This window comes from Octopus bimaculoides, chromosome 7 (assembly GCF_046866305.1).
Source record: "Octopus bimaculoides isolate indiv1 chromosome 7, ASM4686630v1, whole genome shotgun sequence".
Classification (NCBI taxonomy): domain Eukaryota; kingdom Metazoa; phylum Mollusca; class Cephalopoda; order Octopoda; family Octopodidae; genus Octopus; species Octopus bimaculoides.
The window spans coordinates 26255705-26279583 of record NC_142934.1 but is presented as its reverse complement, the minus strand read 5'-3'; the positions used below and the strand labels follow the sequence as shown (position 1 = coordinate 26279583).

Below are 23879 nucleotides of genomic sequence, written 5' to 3'. Positions count from 1 at the left end.
CCTAGATACACAATGCTTAAATTTAAGATGGAAACCATCCTGCTTTTCAACCAAAGGTTAAACAACCTCAAATAATCAAAAATTATATTGATTTCTTACTTAGCTACAGGAAGTGGGGGGATGTAGATAAGATTTACAAAGAAGGAAAATGAGACTGTGGTGGTCATGGCTTTCACAACAAGAACATTGGTGATTGGTGTATTAAGGAAGAAGAAAGCAACTTACGTTTTGAACTGTACATAAACATTACCACGGAGATGAGGTTCATAATTACAAGATACTTTGAACTGAACAACTTGTGCCACTGCTTTGAACTCAGGTAAAACGTCTTCATAGAATTCCTTGAAATTTTCATAAATTTCCCCTTCTTCAAATTCAAGTGTTAAATCTACAAAAAGTATAGAGATTTCATAATTTATGAATTATATACATATATATAATTTCACCATGTTGAACTGTTAATGCCTACACATTTTTTTCTCTCTCTCTTTTTTTACCCTATAATCTTTTCTGTCAAAGAGCGTAGGCTCAGAACGTAAAAGACTTTTCCATTTTTCTCGAGTGTCAAATTAATACACCTGCTTGTTGTTCTTACACCTGTCTTCATCTTTTGCTTTCTGTAAATTTGAACTATATATATGTCATCATCATCATCATCATCGTTTAACGTCCGCTTTCCATGCTAGCATGGGTTGGACGATTTGACTGAGGACTGGTGAAACCGGATGGCAACACCAGGCTCCAGTCTGATTTGGCAGAGTTTCTACAGCTGGATGCCCTTCCTAACGCCAACCACTCAGAGAGTGTAGTGGGTGCTTTTACGTGTCACCTGCACGAAAACGGCCACGCTCGAAATGGTGTCTTTTATGTGCCACCCGCACAAGCCAGTCCAGGGGCACTGGCAACGATCTCGCTCGAAAATCCTACAGGAGCCAGTCAGGCGGTACTGGCAACGGCCACGCTCAAAATGGTGCATCTCATGTGCCACCCGCACAAGAACCAGTCCAGGGGCACTGGCAACGATCTTACTTGGCTTGCCGGGTCTTCTCACGCACAGCCCATTTCCAAAGGTCTCGGTCCGTAGTCATCGCCTCGGTGAGGCCCAATGTACGAAGGTCTTGCCTCACCACCTCAGCCCAGGTCTTCCTGGGCCTACCTCTTCCACGGGTTCCCTCAACTGTTAGGGTGTGGCACTTTTTCACGCAGCTATCCTCCTCCATTCTCACCACATGTCCATACCAGCGCAATCGTCTCTCTTGCACGCCACAACTGATGCTTCTAATGTTCAGCTTTTCTCTCAAGATACTTACACTCTGACGGGTATTCACATTGACATTACACATCCAACGGAGCATACTGGCTTCATTCCTTGCGAGCTTACGTATGTCCTCAGCAGTTACAGCCCATGTTTCACTGCCATGTAGCATGGTTGTTCGTACGCATGCGTCATACAGTCTGCCTTTTACTCTGAGTGAGAGTCCCTTTGTCGCCAGCAGGGGTAAGAGCTCTCTAAACTTTGCCCAGGCTATTCTTATTCTAGCAGCTACACTTTCAGCGCACCCACCCCCACTACTAACTTGGTCGCCCAGATAGCGGAAGCTATCGACTACCTCTAGTTTTTCACCCTGGAATGAGATAGAAGTTGTTTCCTGTTTGTTTGCAGTCTTTATTGCACCTGAACATCTGCCACAAACAAAAACTAACTTGCTAGTTAACCTGCCTTTGATGTTGCTGCACCTCTTATGTGTCCATAGCTTGCACCGGGTACATCTTATAGAGTTACTACCTACTCCTTTTCTACATACTGAGCAGGGCCATCTACCTGAAGGGGTTTGTGTTTTATCTACCTTCCTACTTATTAGGATTTTGGTTTTAGCTAGGTTGACTCTAAGGCCCTTCAATTCTAGACCTTGCTTCCACACCTGAAACTTCTCCTCTAGTTCTGATAGTGACTCCGCAATTAGGGCAAGGTCATCAGCATAGAGGAGCTCCCAGGGGCAACCTGTCTTGAACTCCTCTGTGATTGCCTGGAGGACTATGGTAAATAATAGGGGGCTGAGGACGGAACCTTGGTGGACCCCTACCTCTACCCGGAATTCATTGCTGTACTCATTTCCAACCCTCACCTTACTGGCCGCATCTCTGTACATGGCTCGCACAGCTCTCACTAGCCATTCTTCTATCCCAAGTTTCCTCATTGACCACCAGATAAGGGATCGGGGGACCCTGTCAAAGGCTTTCTCCATGTCAACGAAAGCCAGGTACAGAGGTTTATCCTTGGCTAGGTATTTCTCTTGCAACTGTCTCACTAGAAATAAGGCATCAGTAGTGCTTTTACCTGGCACGAACCCAAACTGCATCTCATCTAAATTGATTCGCTCCCTAATTAGTTGGGCTATGACCCTCTCTGTAACTTTCATAACCTGATCTAACAGCTTGATGCCTCTGTAATTATTTGTATCTAAAGCGTCCCCTTTACCTTTGTAGCAGTTGACTATGATGCTGCTACACCAGTCATAGGGTATGACTCCTTCGTGTATCACCTGGTTCGTAATACGGGTGACTAGGCTATAGCCAACACTGCCAGATATTTTGAGCATCTCTGCAGTGATTCCTGATGGGCCGGGGGCTTTCCCGGTCTTCATACTCTTAATTGCTTTATCTACCCTGGTACTATCAACTCGGATAGCTGGTCCCTCTATTGGGTCGACATAAGGCAGGCTCTCTTTCTCCCATTCATTCTCTTTATTAAGCAATCTATCGTAGTGGCATCTCCAGACCTCTTTCTTTGCATCCTCATTTAATGCAAGCGTACCATCATCCATGCGAACACATTTCTCTCCTACAACATCACTATTCTCTCTCCTACACTGTCTTGCAACCCGAAATACCTCGAGTCTTTGGTCCTCACGGCGCAGAACATTGGCAAATCTTTCCTTATCTGCTTCCCCTCTGGCTAAATAAACCTGTCGCCTAGCCTCCCTTCTGGCACATTGGTACAATTCCCTGCTACCACCGTTCTTCCAGTCCTTCCAAGCTTGTTTCTTTTGTCTAATAGCCCTGTCTACCTCCTTGTTCCACCACCACGTTACTCTGGGTTGGGAGGGGACCTTACACCACCCACAAATCTGGTCGGTGGCTTTCAACAGGTTGTCCCGCAGAAATCTCCAATTGTCTTCCACGTTGTATGATGCTATATCCCCTTCTATTTCGTTAAATGCTTCAAGTAACTTGTCTCTAAGTCTCTGTCCGTTTGCAGGGTCTTTAAGCTTCCACACCCTTCTTCTCCAAGCCTGTCTAATTCTGGGCACCCATTTTGCCTTGATCCCAAAGTCGCTAACTACTAATCTATGTTGTGGGGTACATTCTTCGCCAGGGTAGGTTTTGGCATTTATAAGCCGCCCTCTTTCCCTATTTCTGGCGAGGATGTAGTCGATTTGGCTAGAGTGTCTGCCGGAGCGGTAGGTGACTAGGTGACTGGCAGGTTTCCTGAAGTTGGTATTGCAGACTATAAGATTGGTTGCATCACAGAACTCCAGCAGTCTGGTTCCCTCCTCGTTGCGGGAACCGAAGCCATAGCCTCCATGTATGCCATGGAAGCCCCCAGCACGACGTCCGACATGACCGTTGAAGTCTCCAGCCACAAAGAGAAGGTCCCTGTCACTCGTCGACGAGGTAGTTTGCAAGAGGGTGTCATAGAATTGGTCTTTCAGACCATCTGGTAGCCCAGGTTGAGGTGCATAGGCTGAGATGACAGTAGCTAATCTATGATGAAGCACTAGTCTGATCTTAAGTACTCTGTCACTTACTCTAACGACCTCGATTACCTTATCCACCCATTTCTCCGCTAGAAGTATTCCTACGCCCCCGACCCCGTCAGTGTTCCCTGCCCAGAAAATCTTGTACCTGTGTTCTTTGCCTGTGAGGAACCTTGCAGAACCTCCTCTCCATCTTACTTCCTGGATGCAGCACATATCTACGCATCTCCGTTCAAGCATCTCAACAATTTCACCAGATCTACCTTTCAGCGTGCCGACGTTGAGAGTGCCAATCCTAACAGTATGGGTGTTGGGGGTGTGGGCCTGTAGCCTGGGAAGAGGAAAAGCAGTGTCGTGTACCTGAAAAGAAAACTTGCAATTGGAAGAATTCATAAGCAAAACATTACCTACAACCTGCAAACATTTCTCAACCTTAATGCGCTACCCAAAGGTAGGGGAGAGGATGGCCAAGGCCACTAGATGGGTTCCGGGAGACAGCCGAGGTTGACAGGATGACAAAGGGATGAACTTCCGGTGGAGGGGGCGGGATGACAGAGGAATGAACTTCCGGTGGAGGGGGTGGGATGACAGAGGAATGAACTTCCGGTGGAGGGGGTGGGATGACAGAGGAATGAACTTCCGGTGGAGGGGTGGGATGACAGAGGAATGAACTTCCGGTGGATGGGGTGGGATGACAGAGGAATGAACTTCCGGTGGAGGGGTGGGATGACAGAGGAATGAACTTCCGGTGGAGGGGGTGGGATGACAGAGGAATGAACTTCCGGTGGAGGGGGCGGGATGACAGAGGAATGAACTTCCGGTGGAGGGGGTGGGATGGCAGAGGAATGAACTTCCGGTGGAGGGGGTGCGATGACAGAGGAATGAACTTCCGGTGGAGGGGGTGGGATGACAGAGGAATGAACTTCCGGTGGAGGGGGTGGGATGACAGAGGAATGAACTTCCGGTGGAGGGGGTGGGATGACAGAGGAATGAACTTCCGGTGGAGGGGGTGGGATGACAGAGGAATGAACTTCCGGTGGAGGGGGTGGGATGGCAGAGGAATGAACTTCCGGTGGAGGGGGTGGGATGACAGAGGAATGAAACTTCCGGTGGAGGGGGTGGGATGACAGAGGAATGACAGACGAATGAACTTCCGGTGGAGGGGGTGGGAGGGCGGGTTACCGCCAGCGAGTAGAGAGGGCTCTTAATTGTAGATTTTAAATATTTGAGAGACAACAATGCATAAATCGTAATTTTTTTTTAAAAGAGCAATGAATTCTGGGTGATTAGAATATAACGTAGCATGAATTTAGGAAGCTTAGAAAATGAATAAGCATGAATTTAAGACAACAACTGAATTCAATTGAATTTCATGGAGAGAAACAAGAAAGCGCAAGGTATTGAGATGTTTGAGGCCGTAAATAAATAAAAATCTCTATCTTATCTGCATCTTGGGTATTTCGTCGTAGTACGTCAGCTAGATAATTTAGAATGGGTTTCTCATTTATATATAGCCAGAACCTGAAGACCTTAAAGGAAAAACTACGAAGGGGGAGAGAGAGGATGGAGGGGTAGACAGAGGCATGGCGGGAGAAAAGATCATCATCATATATATATATAAAGAGAGAGAGAGAGAGAGAGAGGGAGAGGGGGGACCAGTCAAGCAGCACATCACGCTGTAATTCTTGGGCTGAGAAATCAACACTTAAAAGCCATAATTTTAAGGAGCGATAAGAATTTTTGAATAAAGGAAAATGGGTAGTGGTGGTGGGTAGGTACCGCCAGCGAGTAGAGAGGGCTCTTAATTGTAGATTTTAAATATTTGAGAGACAACAATGCATAAATCGTAATTTTTTTTTAAAAGAGCAATGAATTCTGGGTGATTAGAATATAACGTAGCATGAATTTAGGAAGCTTAGAAAATGAATAAGCATGAATTTAAGACAACAACTGAATTCAATTGAATTTCATGGAGAGAAACAAGAAAGCGCAAGGTATTGAGATGTTTGAGGCCGTAAATAAATAAAAATCTCTATCTTATCTGCATCTTGGGTATTTCGTCGTAGTACGTCAGCTAGATAATTTAGAATGGGTTTCTCATTTATATATAGCCAGAACCTGAAGACCTTAAAGGAAAAACTACGAAGGGGGAGAGAGAGGATGGAGGGGTAGACAGAGGCATGGCGGGAGAAAAGATCATCATCATATATATATATAAAGAGAGAGAGAGAGAGAGAGAGGGAGAGGGGGGACCAGTCAAGCAGCACATCACGCTGTAATTCTTGGGCTGAGAAATCAACACTTAAAAGCCATAATTTTAAGGAGCGATAAGAATTTTTGAATAAAGGAAAATGGGTAGTGGTGGTGGGTAGGTACCGCCAGCGAGTAGAGAGGGCTCTTAATTGTAAATTTTAAATATTTGAGAGACAACAATGCATAAATCGTAATTTTTTTTTAAAAGAGCAATGAATTCTGGGTGATTAGAATATAACGTAGCATGAATTTAGGAAGCTTAGAAAATGAATAAGCATGAATTTAAGACAACAACTGAATTCAATTGAATTTCATGGAGAGAAACAAGAAAGCGCAAGGTATTGAGATGTTTGAGGCCGTAAATAAATAAAAATCTCTATCTTATCTGCATCTTGGGTATTTCGTCGTAGTACGTCAGCTAGATAATTTAGAATGGGTTTCTCATTTATATATAGCCAGAACCTGAAGACCTTAAAGGAAAAACTACGAAGGGGGAGAGAGAGGATGGAGGGGTAGACAGAGGCATGGCGGGAGAAAAGATCATCATCATATATATATATAAAGAGAGAGAGAGAGAGAGAGAGGGAGAGGGGGGACCAGTCAAGCAGCACATCACGCTGTAATTCTTGGGCTGAGAAATCAACACTTAAAAGCCATAATTTTAAGGAGCGATAAGAATTTTTGAATAAAGGAAAATGGGTAGTGGTGGTGGGTAGGTACCGCCAGCGAGTAGAGAGGGCTCTTAATTGTAGATTTTAAATATTTGAGAGACAACAATGCATAAATCGTAATTTTTTTTTAAAAGAGCAATGAATTCTGGGTGATTAGAATATAACGTAGCATGAATTTAGGAAGCTTAGAAAATGAATAAGCATGAATTTAAGACAACAACTGAATTCAATTGAATTTCATGGAGAGAAACAAGAAAGCGCAAGGTATTGAGATGTTTGAGGCCGTAAATAAATAAAAATCTCTATCTTATCTGCATCTTGGGTATTTCGTCGTAGTACGTCAGCTAGATAATTTAGAATGGGTTTCTCATTTATATATAGCCAGAACCTGAAGACCTTAAAGGAAAAACTACGAAGGGGGAGAGAGAGGATGGAGGGGTAGACAGAGGCATGGCGGGAGAAAAGATCATCATCATATATATATATAAAGAGAGAGAGAGAGAGAGAGAGAGGGAGAGGGGGGACCAGTCAAGCAGCACATCACGCTGTAATTCTTGGGCTGAGAAATCAACACTTAAAAGCCATAATTTTAAGGAGCGATAAGAATTTTTGAATAAAGGAAAATGGGTAGTGGTGGTGGGTAGGTACCGCCAGCGAGTAGAGAGGGCTCTTAATTGTAGATTTTAAATATTTGAGAGACAACAATGCATAAATCGTAATTTTTTTTTAAAAGAGCAATGAATTCTGGGTGATTAGAATATAACGTAGCATGAATTTAGGAAGCTTAGAAAATGAATAAGCATGAATTTAAGACAACAACTGAATTCAATTGAATTTCATGGAGAGAAACAAGAAAGCGCAAGGTATTGAGATGTTTGAGGCCGTAAATAAATAAAAATCTCTATCTTATCTGCATCTTGGGTATTTCGTCGTAGTACGTCAGCTAGATAATTTAGAATGGGTTTCTCATTTATATATAGCCAGAACCTGAAGACCTTAAAGGAAAAACTACGAAGGGGGAGAGAGAGGATGGAGGGGTAGACAGAGGCATGGCGGGAGAAAAGATCATCATCATATATATATATAAAGAGAGAGAGAGAGAGAGAGAGGGAGAGGGGGGACCAGTCAAGCAGCACATCACGCTGTAATTCTTGGGCTGAGAAATCAACACTTAAAAGCCATAATTTTAAGGAGCGATAAGAATTTTTGAATAAAGGAAAATGGGTAGTGGTGGTGGGTAGGTACCGCCAGCGAGTAGAGAGGGCTCTTAATTGTAGATTTTAAATATTTGAGAGACAACAATGCATAAATCGTAATTTTTTTTTAAAAGAGCAATGAATTCTGGGTGATTAGAATATAACGTAGCATGAATTTAGGAAGCTTAGAAAATGAATAAGCATGAATTTAAGACAACAACTGAATTCAATTGAATTTCATGGAGAGAAACAAGAAAGCGCAAGGTATTGAGATGTTTGAGGCCGTAAATAAATAAAAATCTCTATCTTATCTGCATCTTGGGTATTTCGTCGTAGTACGTCAGCTAGATAATTTAGAATGGGTTTCTCATTTATATATAGCCAGAACCTGAAGACCTTAAAGGAAAAACTACGAAGGGGGAGAGAGAGGATGGAGGGGTAGACAGAGGCATGGCGGGAGAAAAGATCATCATCATATATATATATAAAGAGAGAGAGAGAGAGAGAGAGAGGGAGAGGGGGGACCAGTCAAGCAGCACATCACGCTGTAATTCTTGGGCTGAGAAATCAACACTTAAAAGCCATAATTTTAAGGAGCGATAAGAATTTTTGAATAAAGGAAAATGGGTAGTGGTGGTGGGTAGGTACCGCCAGCGAGTAGAGAGGGCTCTTAATTGTAGATTTTAAATATTTGAGAGACAACAATGCATAAATCGTAATTTTTTTTTAAAAGAGCAATGAATTCTGGGTGATTAGAATATAACGTAGCATGAATTTAGGAAGCTTAGAAAATGAATAAGCATGAATTTAAGACAACAACTGAATTCAATTGAATTTCATGGAGAGAAACAAGAAAGCGCAAGGTATTGAGATGTTTGAGGCCGTAAATAAATAAAAATCTCTATCTTATCTGCATCTTGGGTATTTCGTCGTAGTACGTCAGCTAGATAATTTAGAATGGGTTTCTCATTTATATATAGCCAGAACCTGAAGACCTTAAAGGAAAAACTACGAAGGGGGAGAGAGAGGATGGAGGGGTAGACAGAGGCATGGCGGGAGAAAAGATCATCATCATATATATATATAAAGAGAGAGAGAGAGAGAGAGAGAGGGAGAGGGGGGACCAGTCAAGCAGCACATCACGCTGTAATTCTTGGGCTGAGAAATCAACACTTAAAAGCCATAATTTTAAGGAGCGATAAGAATTTTTGAATAAAGGAAAATGGGTAGTGGTGGTGGGTAGGTACCGCCAGCGAGTAGAGAGGGCTCTTAATTGTAGATTTTAAATATTTGAGAGACAACAATGCATAAATCGTAATTTTTTTTTAAAAGAGCAATGAATTCTGGGTGATTAGAATATAACGTAGCATGAATTTAGGAAGCTTAGAAAATGAATAAGCATGAATTTAAGACAACAACTGAATTCAATTGAATTTCATGGAGAGAAACAAGAAAGCGCAAGGTATTGAGATGTTTGAGGCCGTAAATAAATAAAAATCTCTATCTTATCTGCATCTTGGGTATTTCGTCGTAGTACGTCAGCTAGATAATTTAGAATGGGTTTCTCATTTATATATAGCCAGAACCTGAAGACCTTAAAGGAAAAACTACGAAGGGGGAGAGAGAGGATGGAGGGGTAGACAGAGGCATGGCGGGAGAAAAGATCATCATCATATATATATATAAAGAGAGAGAGAGAGAGAGAGAGAGGGAGAGGGGGGACCAGTCAAGCAGCACATCACGCTGTAATTCTTGGGCTGAGAAATCAACACTTAAAAGCCATAATTTTAAGGAGCGATAAGAATTTTTGAATAAAGGAAAATGGGTAGTGGTGGTGGGTAGGTACCGCCAGCGAGTAGAGAGGGCTCTTAATTGTAGATTTTAAATATTTGAGAGACAACAATGCATAAATCGTAATTTTTTTTTAAAAGAGCAATGAATTCTGGGTGATTAGAATATAACGTAGCATGAATTTAGGAAGCTTAGAAAATGAATAAGCATGAATTTAAGACAACAACTGAATTCAATTGAATTTCATGGAGAGAAACAAGAAAGCGCAAGGTATTGAGATGTTTGAGGCCGTAAATAAATAAAAATCTCTATCTTATCTGCATCTTGGGTATTTCGTCGTAGTACGTCAGCTAGATAATTTAGAATGGGTTTCTCATTTATATATAGCCAGAACCTGAAGACCTTAAAGGAAAAACTACGAAGGGGGAGAGAGAGGATGGAGGGGTAGACAGAGGCATGGCGGGAGAAAAGATCATCATCATATATATATATAAAGAGAGAGAGAGAGAGAGAGAGAGGGAGAGGGGGGACCAGTCAAGCAGCACATCACGCTGTAATTCTTGGGCTGAGAAATCAACACTTAAAAGCCATAATTTTAAGGAGCGATAAGAATTTTTGAATAAAGGAAAATGGGTAGTGGTGGTGGGTAGGTACCGCCAGCGAGTAGAGAGGGCTCTTAATTGTAGATTTTAAATATTTGAGAGACAACAATGCATAAATCGTAATTTTTTTTTAAAAGAGCAATGAATTCTGGGTGATTAGAATATAACGTAGCATGAATTTAGGAAGCTTAGAAAATGAATAAGCATGAATTTAAGACAACAACTGAATTCAATTGAATTTCATGGAGAGAAACAAGAAAGCGCAAGGTATTGAGATGTTTGAGGCCGTAAATAAATAAAAATCTCTATCTTATCTGCATCTTGGGTATTTCGTCGTAGTACGTCAGCTAGATAATTTAGAATGGGTTTCTCATTTATATATAGCCAGAACCTGAAGACCTTAAAGGAAAAACTACGAAGGGGGAGAGAGAGGATGGAGGGGTAGACAGAGGCATGGCGGGAGAAAAGATCATCATCATATATATATATAAAGAGAGAGAGAGAGAGAGAGAGGGAGAGGGGGGACCAGTCAAGCAGCACATCACGCTGTAATTCTTGGGCTGAGAAATCAACACTTAAAAGCCATAATTTTAAGGAGCGATAAGAATTTTTGAATAAAGGAAAATGGGTAGTGGTGGTGGGTAGGTACCGCCAGCGAGTAGAGAGGGCTCTTAATTGTAGATTTTAAATATTTGAGAGACAACAATGCATAAATCGTAATTTTTTTTTAAAAGAGCAATGAATTCTGGGTGATTAGAATATAACGTAGCATGAATTTAGGAAGCTTAGAAAATGAATAAGCATGAATTTAAGACAACAACTGAATTCAATTGAATTTCATGGAGAGAAACAAGAAAGCGCAAGGTATTGAGATGTTTGAGGCCGTAAATAAATAAAAATCTCTATCTTATCTGCATCTTGGGTATTTCGTCGTAGTACGTCAGCTAGATAATTTAGAATGGGTTTCTCATTTATATATAGCCAGAACCTGAAGACCTTAAAGGAAAAACTACGAAGGGGGAGAGAGAGGATGGAGGGGTAGACAGAGGCATGGCGGGAGAAAAGATCATCATCATATATATATATAAAGAGAGAGAGAGAGAGAGAGAGAGGGAGAGGGGGGACCAGTCAAGCAGCACATCACGCTGTAATTCTTGGGCTGAGAAATCAACACTTAAAAGCCATAATTTTAAGGAGCGATAAGAATTTTTGAATAAAGGAAAATGGGTAGTGGTGGTGGGTAGGTACCGCCAGCGAGTAGAGAGGGCTCTTAATTGTAGATTTTAAATATTTGAGAGACAACAATGCATAAATCGTAATTTTTTTTTAAAAGAGCAATGAATTCTGGGTGATTAGAATATAACGTAGCATGAATTTAGGAAGCTTAGAAAATGAATAAGCATGAATTTAAGACAACAACTGAATTCAATTGAATTTCATGGAGAGAAACAAGAAAGCGCAAGGTATTGAGATGTTTGAGGCCGTAAATAAATAAAAATCTCTATCTTATCTGCATCTTGGGTATTTCGTCGTAGTACGTCAGCTAGATAATTTAGAATGGGTTTCTCATTTATATATAGCCAGAACCTGAAGACCTTAAAGGAAAAACTACGAAGGGGGAGAGAGAGGATGGAGGGGTAGACAGAGGCATGGCGGGAGAAAAGATCATCATCATATATATATATAAAGAGAGAGAGAGAGAGAGAGAGAGGGAGAGGGGGGACCAGTCAAGCAGCACATCACGCTGTAATTCTTGGGCTGAGAAATCAACACTTAAAAGCCATAATTTTAAGGAGCGATAAGAATTTTTGAATAAAGGAAAATGGGTAGTGGTGGTGGGTAGGTACCGCCAGCGAGTAGAGAGGGCTCTTAATTGTAGATTTTAAATATTTGAGAGACAACAATGCATAAATCGTAATTTTTTTTTAAAAGAGCAATGAATTCTGGGTGATTAGAATATAACGTAGCATGAATTTAGGAAGCTTAGAAAATGAATAAGCATGAATTTAAGACAACAACTGAATTCAATTGAATTTCATGGAGAGAAACAAGAAAGCGCAAGGTATTGAGATGTTTGAGGCCGTAAATAAATAAAAATCTCTATCTTATCTGCATCTTGGGTATTTCGTCGTAGTACGTCAGCTAGATAATTTAGAATGGGTTTCTCATTTATATATAGCCAGAACCTGAAGACCTTAAAGGAAAAACTACGAAGGGGGAGAGAGAGGATGGAGGGGTAGACAGAGGCATGGCGGGAGAAAAGATCATCATCATATATATATATAAAGAGAGAGAGAGAGAGAGAGAGGGAGAGGGGGGACCAGTCAAGCAGCACATCACGCTGTAATTCTTGGGCTGAGAAATCAACACTTAAAAGCCATAATTTTAAGGAGCGATAAGAATTTTTGAATAAAGGAAAATGGGTAGTGGTGGTGGGTAGGTACCGCCAGCGAGTAGAGAGGGCTCTTAATTGTAGATTTTAAATATTTGAGAGACAACAATGCATAAATCGTAATTTTTTTTTAAAAGAGCAATGAATTCTGGGTGATTAGAATATAACGTAGCATGAATTTAGGAAGCTTAGAAAATGAATAAGCATGAATTTAAGACAACAACTGAATTCAATTGAATTTCATGGAGAGAAACAAGAAAGCGCAAGGTATTGAGATGTTTGAGGCCGTAAATAAATAAAAATCTCTATCTTATCTGCATCTTGGGTATTTCGTCGTAGTACGTCAGCTAGATAATTTAGAATGGGTTTCTCATTTATATATAGCCAGAACCTGAAGACCTTAAAGGAAAAACTACGAAGGGGGAGAGAGAGGATGGAGGGGTAGACAGAGGCATGGCGGGAGAAAAGATCATCATCATATATATATATAAAGAGAGAGAGAGAGAGAGAGAGAGGGAGAGGGGGGACCAGTCAAGCAGCACATCACGCTGTAATTCTTGGGCTGAGAAATCAACACTTAAAAGCCATAATTTTAAGGAGCGATAAGAATTTTTGAATAAAGGAAAATGGGTAGTGGTGGTGGGTAGGTACCGCCAGCGAGTAGAGAGGGCTCTTAATTGTAGATTTTAAATATTTGAGAGACAACAATGCATAAATCGTAATTTTTTTTTAAAAGAGCAATGAATTCTGGGTGATTAGAATATAACGTAGCATGAATTTAGGAAGCTTAGAAAATGAATAAGCATGAATTTAAGACAACAACTGAATTCAATTGAATTTCATGGAGAGAAACAAGAAAGCGCAAGGTATTGAGATGTTTGAGGCCGTAAATAAATAAAAATCTCTATCTTATCTGCATCTTGGGTATTTCGTCGTAGTACGTCAGCTAGATAATTTAGAATGGGTTTCTCATTTATATATAGCCAGAACCTGAAGACCTTAAAGGAAAAACTACGAAGGGGGAGAGAGAGGATGGAGGGGTAGACAGAGGCATGGCGGGAGAAAAGATCATCATCATATATATATATAAAGAGAGAGAGAGAGAGAGAGAGGGAGAGGGGGGACCAGTCAAGCAGCACATCACGCTGTAATTCTTGGGCTGAGAAATCAACACTTAAAAGCCATAATTTTAAGGAGCGATAAGAATTTTTGAATAAAGGAAAATGGGTAGTGGTGGTGGGTAGGTACCGCCAGCGAGTAGAGAGGGCTCTTAATTGTAGATTTTAAATATTTGAGAGACAACAATGCATAAATCGTAATTTTTTTTTAAAAGAGCAATGAATTCTGGGTGATTAGAATATAACGTAGCATGAATTTAGGAAGCTTAGAAAATGAATAAGCATGAATTTAAGACAACAACTGAATTCAATTGAATTTCATGGAGAGAAACAAGAAAGCGCAAGGTATTGAGATGTTTGAGGCCGTAAATAAATAAAAATCTCTATCTTATCTGCATCTTGGGTATTTCGTCGTAGTACGTCAGCTAGATAATTTAGAATGGGTTTCTCATTTATATATAGCCAGAACCTGAAGACCTTAAAGGAAAAACTACGAAGGGGGAGAGAGAGGATGGAGGGGTAGACAGAGGCATGGCGGGAGAAAAGATCATCATCATATATATATATAAAGAGAGAGAGAGAGAGAGAGAGAGGGAGAGGGGGGACCAGTCAAGCAGCACATCACGCTGTAATTCTTGGGCTGAGAAATCAACACTTAAAAGCCATAATTTTAAGGAGCGATAAGAATTTTTGAATAAAGGAAAATGGGTAGTGGTGGTGGGTAGGTACCGCCAGCGAGTAGAGAGGGCTCTTAATTGTAGATTTTAAATATTTGAGAGACAACAATGCATAAATCGTAATTTTTTTTTAAAAGAGCAATGAATTCTGGGTGATTAGAATATAACGTAGCATGAATTTAGGAAGCTTAGAAAATGAATAAGCATGAATTTAAGACAACAACTGAATTCAATTGAATTTCATGGAGAGAAACAAGAAAGCGCAAGGTATTGAGATGTTTGAGGCCGTAAATAAATAAAAATCTCTATCTTATCTGCATCTTGGGTATTTCGTCGTAGTACGTCAGCTAGATAATTTAGAATGGGTTTCTCATTTATATATAGCCAGAACCTGAAGACCTTAAAGGAAAAACTACGAAGGGGGAGAGAGAGGATGGAGGGGTAGACAGAGGCATGGCGGGAGAAAAGATCATCATCATATATATATATAAAGAGAGAGAGAGAGAGAGAGAGGGAGAGGGGGGACCAGTCAAGCAGCACATCACGCTGTAATTCTTGGGCTGAGAAATCAACACTTAAAAGCCATAATTTTAAGGAGCGATAAGAATTTTTGAATAAAGGAAAATGGGTAGTGGTGGTGGGTAGGTACCGCCAGCGAGTAGAGAGGGCTCTTAATTGTAGATTTTAAATATTTGAGAGACAACAATGCATAAATCGTAATTTTTTTTTAAAAGAGCAATGAATTCTGGGTGATTAGAATATAACGTAGCATGAATTTAGGAAGCTTAGAAAATGAATAAGCATGAATTTAAGACAACAACTGAATTCAATTGAATTTCATGGAGAGAAACAAGAAAGCGCAAGGTATTGAGATGTTTGAGGCCGTAAATAAATAAAAATCTCTATCTTATCTGCATCTTGGGTATTTCGTCGTAGTACGTCAGCTAGATAATTTAGAATGGGTTTCTCATTTATATATAGCCAGAACCTGAAGACCTTAAAGGAAAAACTACGAAGGGGGAGAGAGAGGATGGAGGGGTAGACAGAGGCATGGCGGGAGAAAAGATCATCATCATATATATATATAAAGAGAGAGAGAGAGAGAGAGAGGGAGAGGGGGGACCAGTCAAGCAGCACATCACGCTGTAATTCTTGGGCTGAGAAATCAACACTTAAAAGCCATAATTTTAAGGAGCGATAAGAATTTTTGAATAAAGGAAAATGGGTAGTGGTGGTGGGTAGGTACCGCCAGCGAGTAGAGAGGGCTCTTAATTGTAGATTTTAAATATTTGAGAGACAACAATGCATAAATCGTAATTTTTTTTTAAAAGAGCAATGAATTCTGGGTGATTAGAATATAACGTAGCATGAATTTAGGAAGCTTAGAAAATGAATAAGCATGAATTTAAGACAACAACTGAATTCAATTGAATTTCATGGAGAGAAACAAGAAAGCGCAAGGTATTGAGATGTTTGAGGCCGTAAATAAATAAAAATCTCTATCTTATCTGCATCTTGGGTATTTCGTCGTAGTACGTCAGCTAGATAATTTAGAATGGGTTTCTCATTTATATATAGCCAGAACCTGAAGACCTTAAAGGAAAAACTACGAAGGGGGAGAGAGAGGATGGAGGGGTAGACAGAGGCATGGCGGGAGAAAAGATCATCATCATATATATATATAAAGAGAGAGAGAGAGAGAGAGAGGGAGAGGGGGGACCAGTCAAGCAGCACATCACGCTGTAATTCTTGGGCTGAGAAATCAACACTTAAAAGCCATAATTTTAAGGAGCGATAAGAATTTTTGAATAAAGGAAAATGGGTAGTGGTGGTGGGTAGGTACCGCCAGCGAGTAGAGAGGGCTCTTAATTGTAGATTTTAAATATTTGAGAGACAACAATGCATAAATCGTAATTTTTTTTTAAAAGAGCAATGAATTCTGGGTGATTAGAATATAACGTAGCATGAATTTAGGAAGCTTAGAAAATGAATAAGCATGAATTTAAGACAACAACTGAATTCAATTGAATTTCATGGAGAGAAACAAGAAAGCGCAAGGTATTGAGATGTTTGAGGCCGTAAATAAATAAAAATCTCTATCTTATCTGCATCTTGGGTATTTCGTCGTAGTACGTCAGCTAGATAATTTAGAATGGGTTTCTCATTTATATATAGCCAGAACCTGAAGACCTTAAAGGAAAAACTACGAAGGGGGAGAGAGAGGATGGAGGGGTAGACAGAGGCATGGCGGGAGAAAAGATCATCATCATATATATATATAAAGAGAGAGAGAGAGAGAGAGAGAGGGAGAGGGGGGACCAGTCAAGCAGCACATCACGCTGTAATTCTTGGGCTGAGAAATCAACACTTAAAAGCCATAATTTTAAGGAGCGATAAGAATTTTTGAATAAAGGAAAATGGGTAGTGGTGGTGGGTAGGTACCGCCAGCGAGTAGAGAGGGCTCTTAATTGTAGATTTTAAATATTTGAGAGACAACAATGCATAAATCGTAATTTTTTTTTAAAAGAGCAATGAATTCTGGGTGATTAGAATATAACGTAGCATGAATTTAGGAAGCTTAGAAAATGAATAAGCATGAATTTAAGACAACAACTGAATTCAATTGAATTTCATGGAGAGAAACAAGAAAGCGCAAGGTATTGAGATGTTTGAGGCCGTAAATAAATAAAAATCTCTATCTTATCTGCATCTTGGGTATTTCGTCGTAGTACGTCAGCTAGATAATTTAGAATGGGTTTCTCATTTATATATAGCCAGAACCTGAAGACCTTAAAGGAAAAACTACGAAGGGGGAGAGAGAGGATGGAGGGGTAGACAGAGGCATGGCGGGAGAAAAGATCATCATCATATATATATATAAAGAGAGAGAGAGAGAGAGAGAGGGAGAGGGGGGACCAGTCAAGCAGCACATCACGCTGTAATTCTTGGGCTGAGAAATCAACACTTAAAAGCCATAATTTTAAGGAGCGATAAGAATTTTTGAATAAAGGAAAATGGGTAGTGGTGGTGGGTAGGTACCGCCAGCGAGTAGAGAGGGCTCTTAATTGTAGATTTTAAATATTTGAGAGACAACAATGCATAAATCGTAATTTTTTTTTAAAAGAGCAATGAATTCTGGGTGATTAGAATATAACGTAGCATGAATTTAGGAAGCTTAGAAAATGAATAAGCATGAATTTAAGACAACAACTGAATTCAATTGAATTTCATGGAGAGAAACAAGAAAGCGCAAGGTATTGAGATGTTTGAGGCCGTAAATAAATAAAAATCTCTATCTTATCTGCATCTTGGGTATTTCGTCGTAGTACGTCAGCTAGATAATTTAGAATGGGTTTCTCATTTATATATAGCCAGAACCTGAAGACCTTAAAGGAAAAACTACGAAGGGGGAGAGAGAGGATGGAGGGGTAGACAGAGGCATGGCGGGAGAAAAGATCATCATCATATATATATATAAAGAGAGAGAGAGAGAGAGAGAGGGAGAGGGGGGACCAGTCAAGCAGCACATCACGCTGTAATTCTTGGGCTGAGAAATCAACACTTAAAAGCCATAATTTTAAGGAGCGATAAGAATTTTTGAATAAAGGAAAATGGGTAGTGGTGGTGGGTAGGTACCGCCAGCGAGTAGAGAGGGCTCTTAATTGTAGATTTTAAATATTTGAGAGACAACAATGCATAAATCGTAATTTTTTTTTAAAAGAGCAATGAATTCTGGGTGATTAGAATATAACGTAGCATGAATTTAGGAAGCTTAGAAAATGAATAAGCATGAATTTAAGACAACAACTGAATTCAATTGAATTTCATGGAGAGAAACAAGAAAGCGCAAGGTATTGAGATGTTTGAGGCCGTAAATAAATAAAAATCTCTATCTTATCTGCATCTTGGGTATTTCGTCGTAGTACGTCAGCTAGATAATTTAGAATGGGTTTCTCATTTATATATAGCCAGAACCTGAAGACCTTAAAGGAAAAACTACGAAGGGGGAGAGAGAGGATGGAGGGGTAGACAGAGGCATGGCGGGAGAAAAGATCATCATCATATATATATATAAAGAGAGAGAGAGAGAGAGAGAGAGGGAGAGGGGGGACCAGTCAAGCAGCACATCACGCTGTAATTCTTGGGCTGAGAAATCAACACTTAAAAGCCATAATTTTAAGGAGCGATAAGAATTTTTGAATAAAGGAAAATGGGTAGTGGTGGTGGGTAGGTACCGCCAGCGAGTAGAGAGGGCTCTTAATTGTAGATTTTAAATATTTGAGAGACAACAATGCATAAATCGTAATTTTTTTTTAAAAGAGCAATGAATTCTGGGTGATTAGAATATAACGTAGCATGAATTTAGGAAGCTTAGAAAATGAATAAGCATGAATTTAAGACAACAACTGAATTCAATTGAATTTCATGGAGAGAAACAAGAAAGCGCAAGGTATTGAGATGTTTGAGGCCGTAAATAAATAAAAATCTCTATCTTATCTGCATCTTGGGTATTTCGTCGTAGTACGTCAGCTAGATAATTTAGAATGGGTTTCTCATTTATATATAGCCAGAACCTGAAGACCTTAAAGGAAAAACTACGAAGGGGGAGAGAGAGGATGGAGGGGTAGACAGAGGCATGGCGGGAGAAAAGATCATCATCATATATATATATAAAGAGAGAGAGAGAGAGAGAGAGGGAGAGGGGGGACCAGTCAAGCAGCACATCACGCTGTAATTCTTGGGCTGAGAAATCAACACTTAAAAGCCATAATTTTAAGGAGCGATAAGAATTTTTGAATAAAGGAAAATGGGTAGTGGTGGTGGGTAGGTACCGCCAGCGAGTAGAGAGGGCTCTTAATTGTAGATTTTAAATATTTGAGAGACAACAATGCATAAATCGTAATTTTTTTTTAAAAGAGCAATGAATTCTGGGTGATTAGAATATAACGTAGCATGAATTTAGGAAGCTTAGAAAATGAATAAGCATGAATTTAAGACAACAACTGAATTCAATTGAATTTCATGGAGAGAAACAAGAAAGCGCAAGGTATTGAGATGTTTGAGGCCGTAAATAAATAAAAATCTCTATCTTATCTGCATCTTGGGTATTTCGTCGTAGTACGTCAGCTAGATAATTTAGAATGGGTTTCTCATTTATATATAGCCAGAACCTGAAGACCTTAAAGGAAAAACTACGAAGGGGGAGAGAGAGGATGGAGGGGTAGACAGAGGCATGGCGGGAGAAAAGATCATCATCATATATATATATAAAGAGAGAGAGAGAGAGAGAGAGAGGGAGAGGGGGGACCAGTCAAGCAGCACATCACGCTGTAATTCTTGGGCTGAGAAATCAACACTTAAAAGCCATAATTTTAAGGAGCGATAAGAATTTTTGAATAAAGGAAAATGGGTAGTGGTGGTGGGTAGGTACCGCCAGCGAGTAGAGAGGGCTCTTAATTGTAGATTTTAAATATTTGAGAGACAACAATGCATAAATCGTAATTTTTTTTTAAAAGAGCAATGAATTCTGGGTGATTAGAATATAACGTAGCATGAATTTAGGAAGCTTAGAAAATGAATAAGCATGAATTTAAGACAACAACTGAATTCAATTGAATTTCATGGAGAGAAACAAGAAAGCGCAAGGTATTGAGATGTTTGAGGCCGTAAATAAATAAAAATCTCTATCTTATCTGCATCTTGGGTATTTCGTCGTAGTACGTCAGCTAGATAATTTAGAATGGGTTTCTCATTTATATATAGCCAGAACCTGAAGACCTTAAAGGAAAAACTACGAAGGGGGAGAGAGAGGATGGAGGGGTAGACAGAGGCATGGCGGGAGAAAAGATCATCATCATATATATATATAAGAGAGAGAGAGAGAGAGAGAGAGGGAGAGGGGGGACCAGTCAAGCAGCACATCACGCTGTAATTCTTGGGCTGAGAAATCAACACTTAAAAGCCATAATTTTAAGGAGCGATAAGAATTTTTGAATAAAGGAAAATGGGTAGTGGTGGTGGGTAGGTACCGCCAGCGAGTAGAGAGGGCTCTTAATTGTAGATTTTAAATATTTGAGAGACAACAATGCATAAATCGTAATTTTTTTTTAAAAGAGCAATGAATTCTGGGTGATTAGAATATAACGTGCATGAATTTAGGAAGCTTAGAAAATGAATAAGCATGAATTTAAGACAACAACTGAATTCAATTGAATTTCATGGAGAGAAACAAGAAAGCGCAAGGTATTGAGATGTTTGAGGCCGTAAATAAATAAAAATCTCTATCTTATCTGCATCTTGGGTATTTCGTCGTAGTACGTCAGCTAGATAATTTAGAATGGGTTTCTCATTTATATATAGCCAGAACCTGAAGACCTTAAAGGAAAAACTACGAAGGGGGAGAGAGAGGATGGAGGGGTAGACAGAGGCATGGCGGGAGAAAAGATCATCATCATATATATATATAAAGAGAGAGAGAGAGAGAGAGAGGGAGAGGGGGGACCAGTCAAGCAGCACATCACGCTGTAATTCTTGGGCTGAGAAATCAACACTTAAAAGCCATAATTTTAAGGAGCGATAAGAATTTTTGAATAAAGGAAAATGGGTAGTGGTGGTGGGTAGGTACCGCCAGCGAGTAGAGAGGGCTCTTAATTGTAGATTTTAAATATTTGAGAGACAACAATGCATAAATCGTAATTTTTTTTTAAAAGAGCAATGAATTCTGGGTGATTAGAATATAACGTAGCATGAATTTAGGAAGCTTAGAAAATGAATAAGCATGAATTTAAGACAACAACTGAATTCAATTGAATTTCATGGAGAGAAACAAGAAAGCGCAAGGTATTGAGATGTTTGAGGCCGTAAATAAATAAAAATCTCTATCTTATCTGCATCTTGGGTATTTCGTCGTAGTACGTCAGCTAGATAATTTAGAATGGGTTTCTCATTTATATATAGCCAGAACCTGAAGACCTTAAAGGAAAAACTACGAAGGGGGAGAGAGAGGATGGAGGGGTAGACAGAGGCATGGCGGGAGAAAAGATCATCATCATATATATATATAAAGAGAGAGAGAGAGAGAGAGAGAGGGAGAGGGGGGACCAGTCAAGCAGCACATCACGCTGTAATTCTTGGGCTGAGAAATCAACACTTAAAAGCCATAATTTTAAGGAGCGATAAGAATTTTTGAATAAAGGAAAATGGGTAGTGGTGGTGGGTAGGTACCGCCAGCGAGTAGAGAGGGCTCTTAATTGTAGATTTTAAATATTTGAGAGACAACAATGCATAAATCGTAATTTTTTTTTAAAAGAGCAATGAATTCTGGGTGATTAGAATATAACGTAGCATGAATTTAGGAAGCTTAGAAAATGAATAAGCATGAATTTAAGACAACAACTGAATTCAATTGAATTTCATGGAGAGAAACAAGAAAGCGCAAGGTATTGAGATGTTTGAGGCCGTAAATAAATAAAAATCTCTATCTTATCTGCATCTTGGGTATTTCGTTGTAGTACGTCAGCTAGATAATTTAGAATGGGTTTCTCATTTATATATAGCCAGAACCTGAAGACCTTAAAGGAAAAACTACGAAGGGGGAGAGAGAGGATGGAGGGGTAGACAGAGGCATGGCGGGAGAAAAGATCATCATCATATATATATATAAAGAGAGAGAGAGAGAGAGAGAGGGAGAGGGGGGACCAGTCAAGCAGCACATCACGCTGTAATTCTTGGGCTGAGAAATCAACACTTAAAAGCCATAATTTTAAGGAGCGATAAGAATTTTTGAATAAAGGAAAATGGGTAGTGGTGGTGGGTAGGTACCGCCAGCGAGTAGAGAGGGCTCTTAATTGTAGATTTTAAATATTTGAGAGACAACAATGCATAAATCGTAATTTTTTTTTAAAAGAGCAATGAATTCTGGGTGATTAGAATATAACGTAGCATGAATTTAGGAAGCTTAGAAAATGAATAAGCATGAATTTAAGACAACAACTGAATTCAATTGAATTTCATGGAGAGAAACAAGAAAGCGCAAGGTATTGAGATGTTTGAGGCCGTAAATAAATAAAAATCTCTATCTTATCTGCATCTTGGGTATTTCGTCGTAGTACGTCAGCTAGATAATTTAGAATGGGTTTCTCATTTATATATAGCCAGAACCTGAAGACCTTAAAGGAAAAACTACGAAGGGGGAGAGAGAGGATGGAGGGGTAGACAGAGGCATGGCGGGAGAAAAGATCATCATCATATATATATATAAAGAGAGAGAGAGAGAGAGAGAGGGAGAGGGGGGACCAGTCAAGCAGCACATCACGCTGTAATTCTTGGGCTGAGAAATCAACACTTAAAAGCCATAATTTTAAGGAGCGATAAGAATTTTTGAATAAAGGAAAATGGGTAGTGGTGGTGGGTAGGTACCGCCAGCGAGTAGAGAGGGCTCTTAATTGTAGATTTTAAATATTTGAGAGACAACAATGCATAAATCGTAATTTTTTTTTAAAAGAGCAATGAATTCTGGGTGATTAGAATATAACGTAGCATGAATTTAGGAAGCTTAGAAAATGAATAAGCATGAATTTAAGACAACAACTGAATTCAATTGAATTTCATGGAGAGAAACAAGAAAGCGCAAGGTATTGAGATGTTTGAGGCCGTAAATAAATAAAAATCTCTATCTTATCTGCATCTTGGGTATTTCGTCGTAGTACGTCAGCTAGATAATTTAGAATGGGTTTCTCATTTATATATAGCCAGAACCTGAAGACCTTAAAGGAAAAACTACGAAGGGGGAGAGAGAGGATGGAGGGGTAGACAGAGGCATGGCGGGAGAAAAGATCATCATCATATATATATATAAAGAGAGAGAGAGAGAGAGAGAGGGAGAGGGGGGACCAGTCAAGCAGCACATCACGCTGTAATTCTTGGGCTGAGAAATCAACACTTAAAAGCCATAATTTTAAGGAGCGATAAGAATTTTTGAATAAAGGAAAATGGGTAGTGGTGGTGGGTAGGTACCGCCAGCGAGTAGAGAGGGCTCTTAATTGTAGATTTTAAATATTTGAGAGACAACAATGCATAAATCGTAATTTTTTTTTAAAAGAGCAATGAATTCTGGGTGATTAGAATATAACGTAGCATGAATTTAGGAAGCTTAGAAAATGAATAAGCATGAATTTAAGACAACAACTGAATTCAATTGAATTTCATGGAGAGAAACAAGAAAGCGCAAGGTATTGAGATGTTTGAGGCCGTAAATAAATAAAAATCTCTATCTTATCTGCATCTTGGGTATTTCGTCGTAGTACGTCAGCTAGATAATTTAGAATGGGTTTCTCATTTATATATAGCCAGAACCTGAAGACCTTAAAGGAAAAACTACGAAGGGGGAGAGAGAGGATGGAGGGGTAGACAGAGGCATGGC

At 39.7% G+C, this 23879-nt stretch overlaps 1 protein-coding gene across 2 annotated transcripts in view; it reads right to left on the bottom strand.

Annotated features, from left to right (window-relative positions):
- Nucleotides 1-23879, bottom strand: part of LOC106873830 (uncharacterized) — a 65687-nt gene that overhangs the window by 12816 nt on the left and 28992 nt on the right. The window contains exon 1 of one of the 2 annotated variants that reach the window (XR_016242570.1): nucleotides 226-4112. Coding sequence is in view for 1 of the 2 variants with exons in the window: in XM_052969143.2 (XP_052825103.2) it covers nucleotides 226-388 (163 nt within the window). In the remaining variant the exon portion in view is untranslated. Of the gene's footprint in view, nucleotides 1-225; nucleotides 4113-23879 lie in introns of those variants that run through there. The other variant, XM_052969143.2, reaches the window with a different exon arrangement.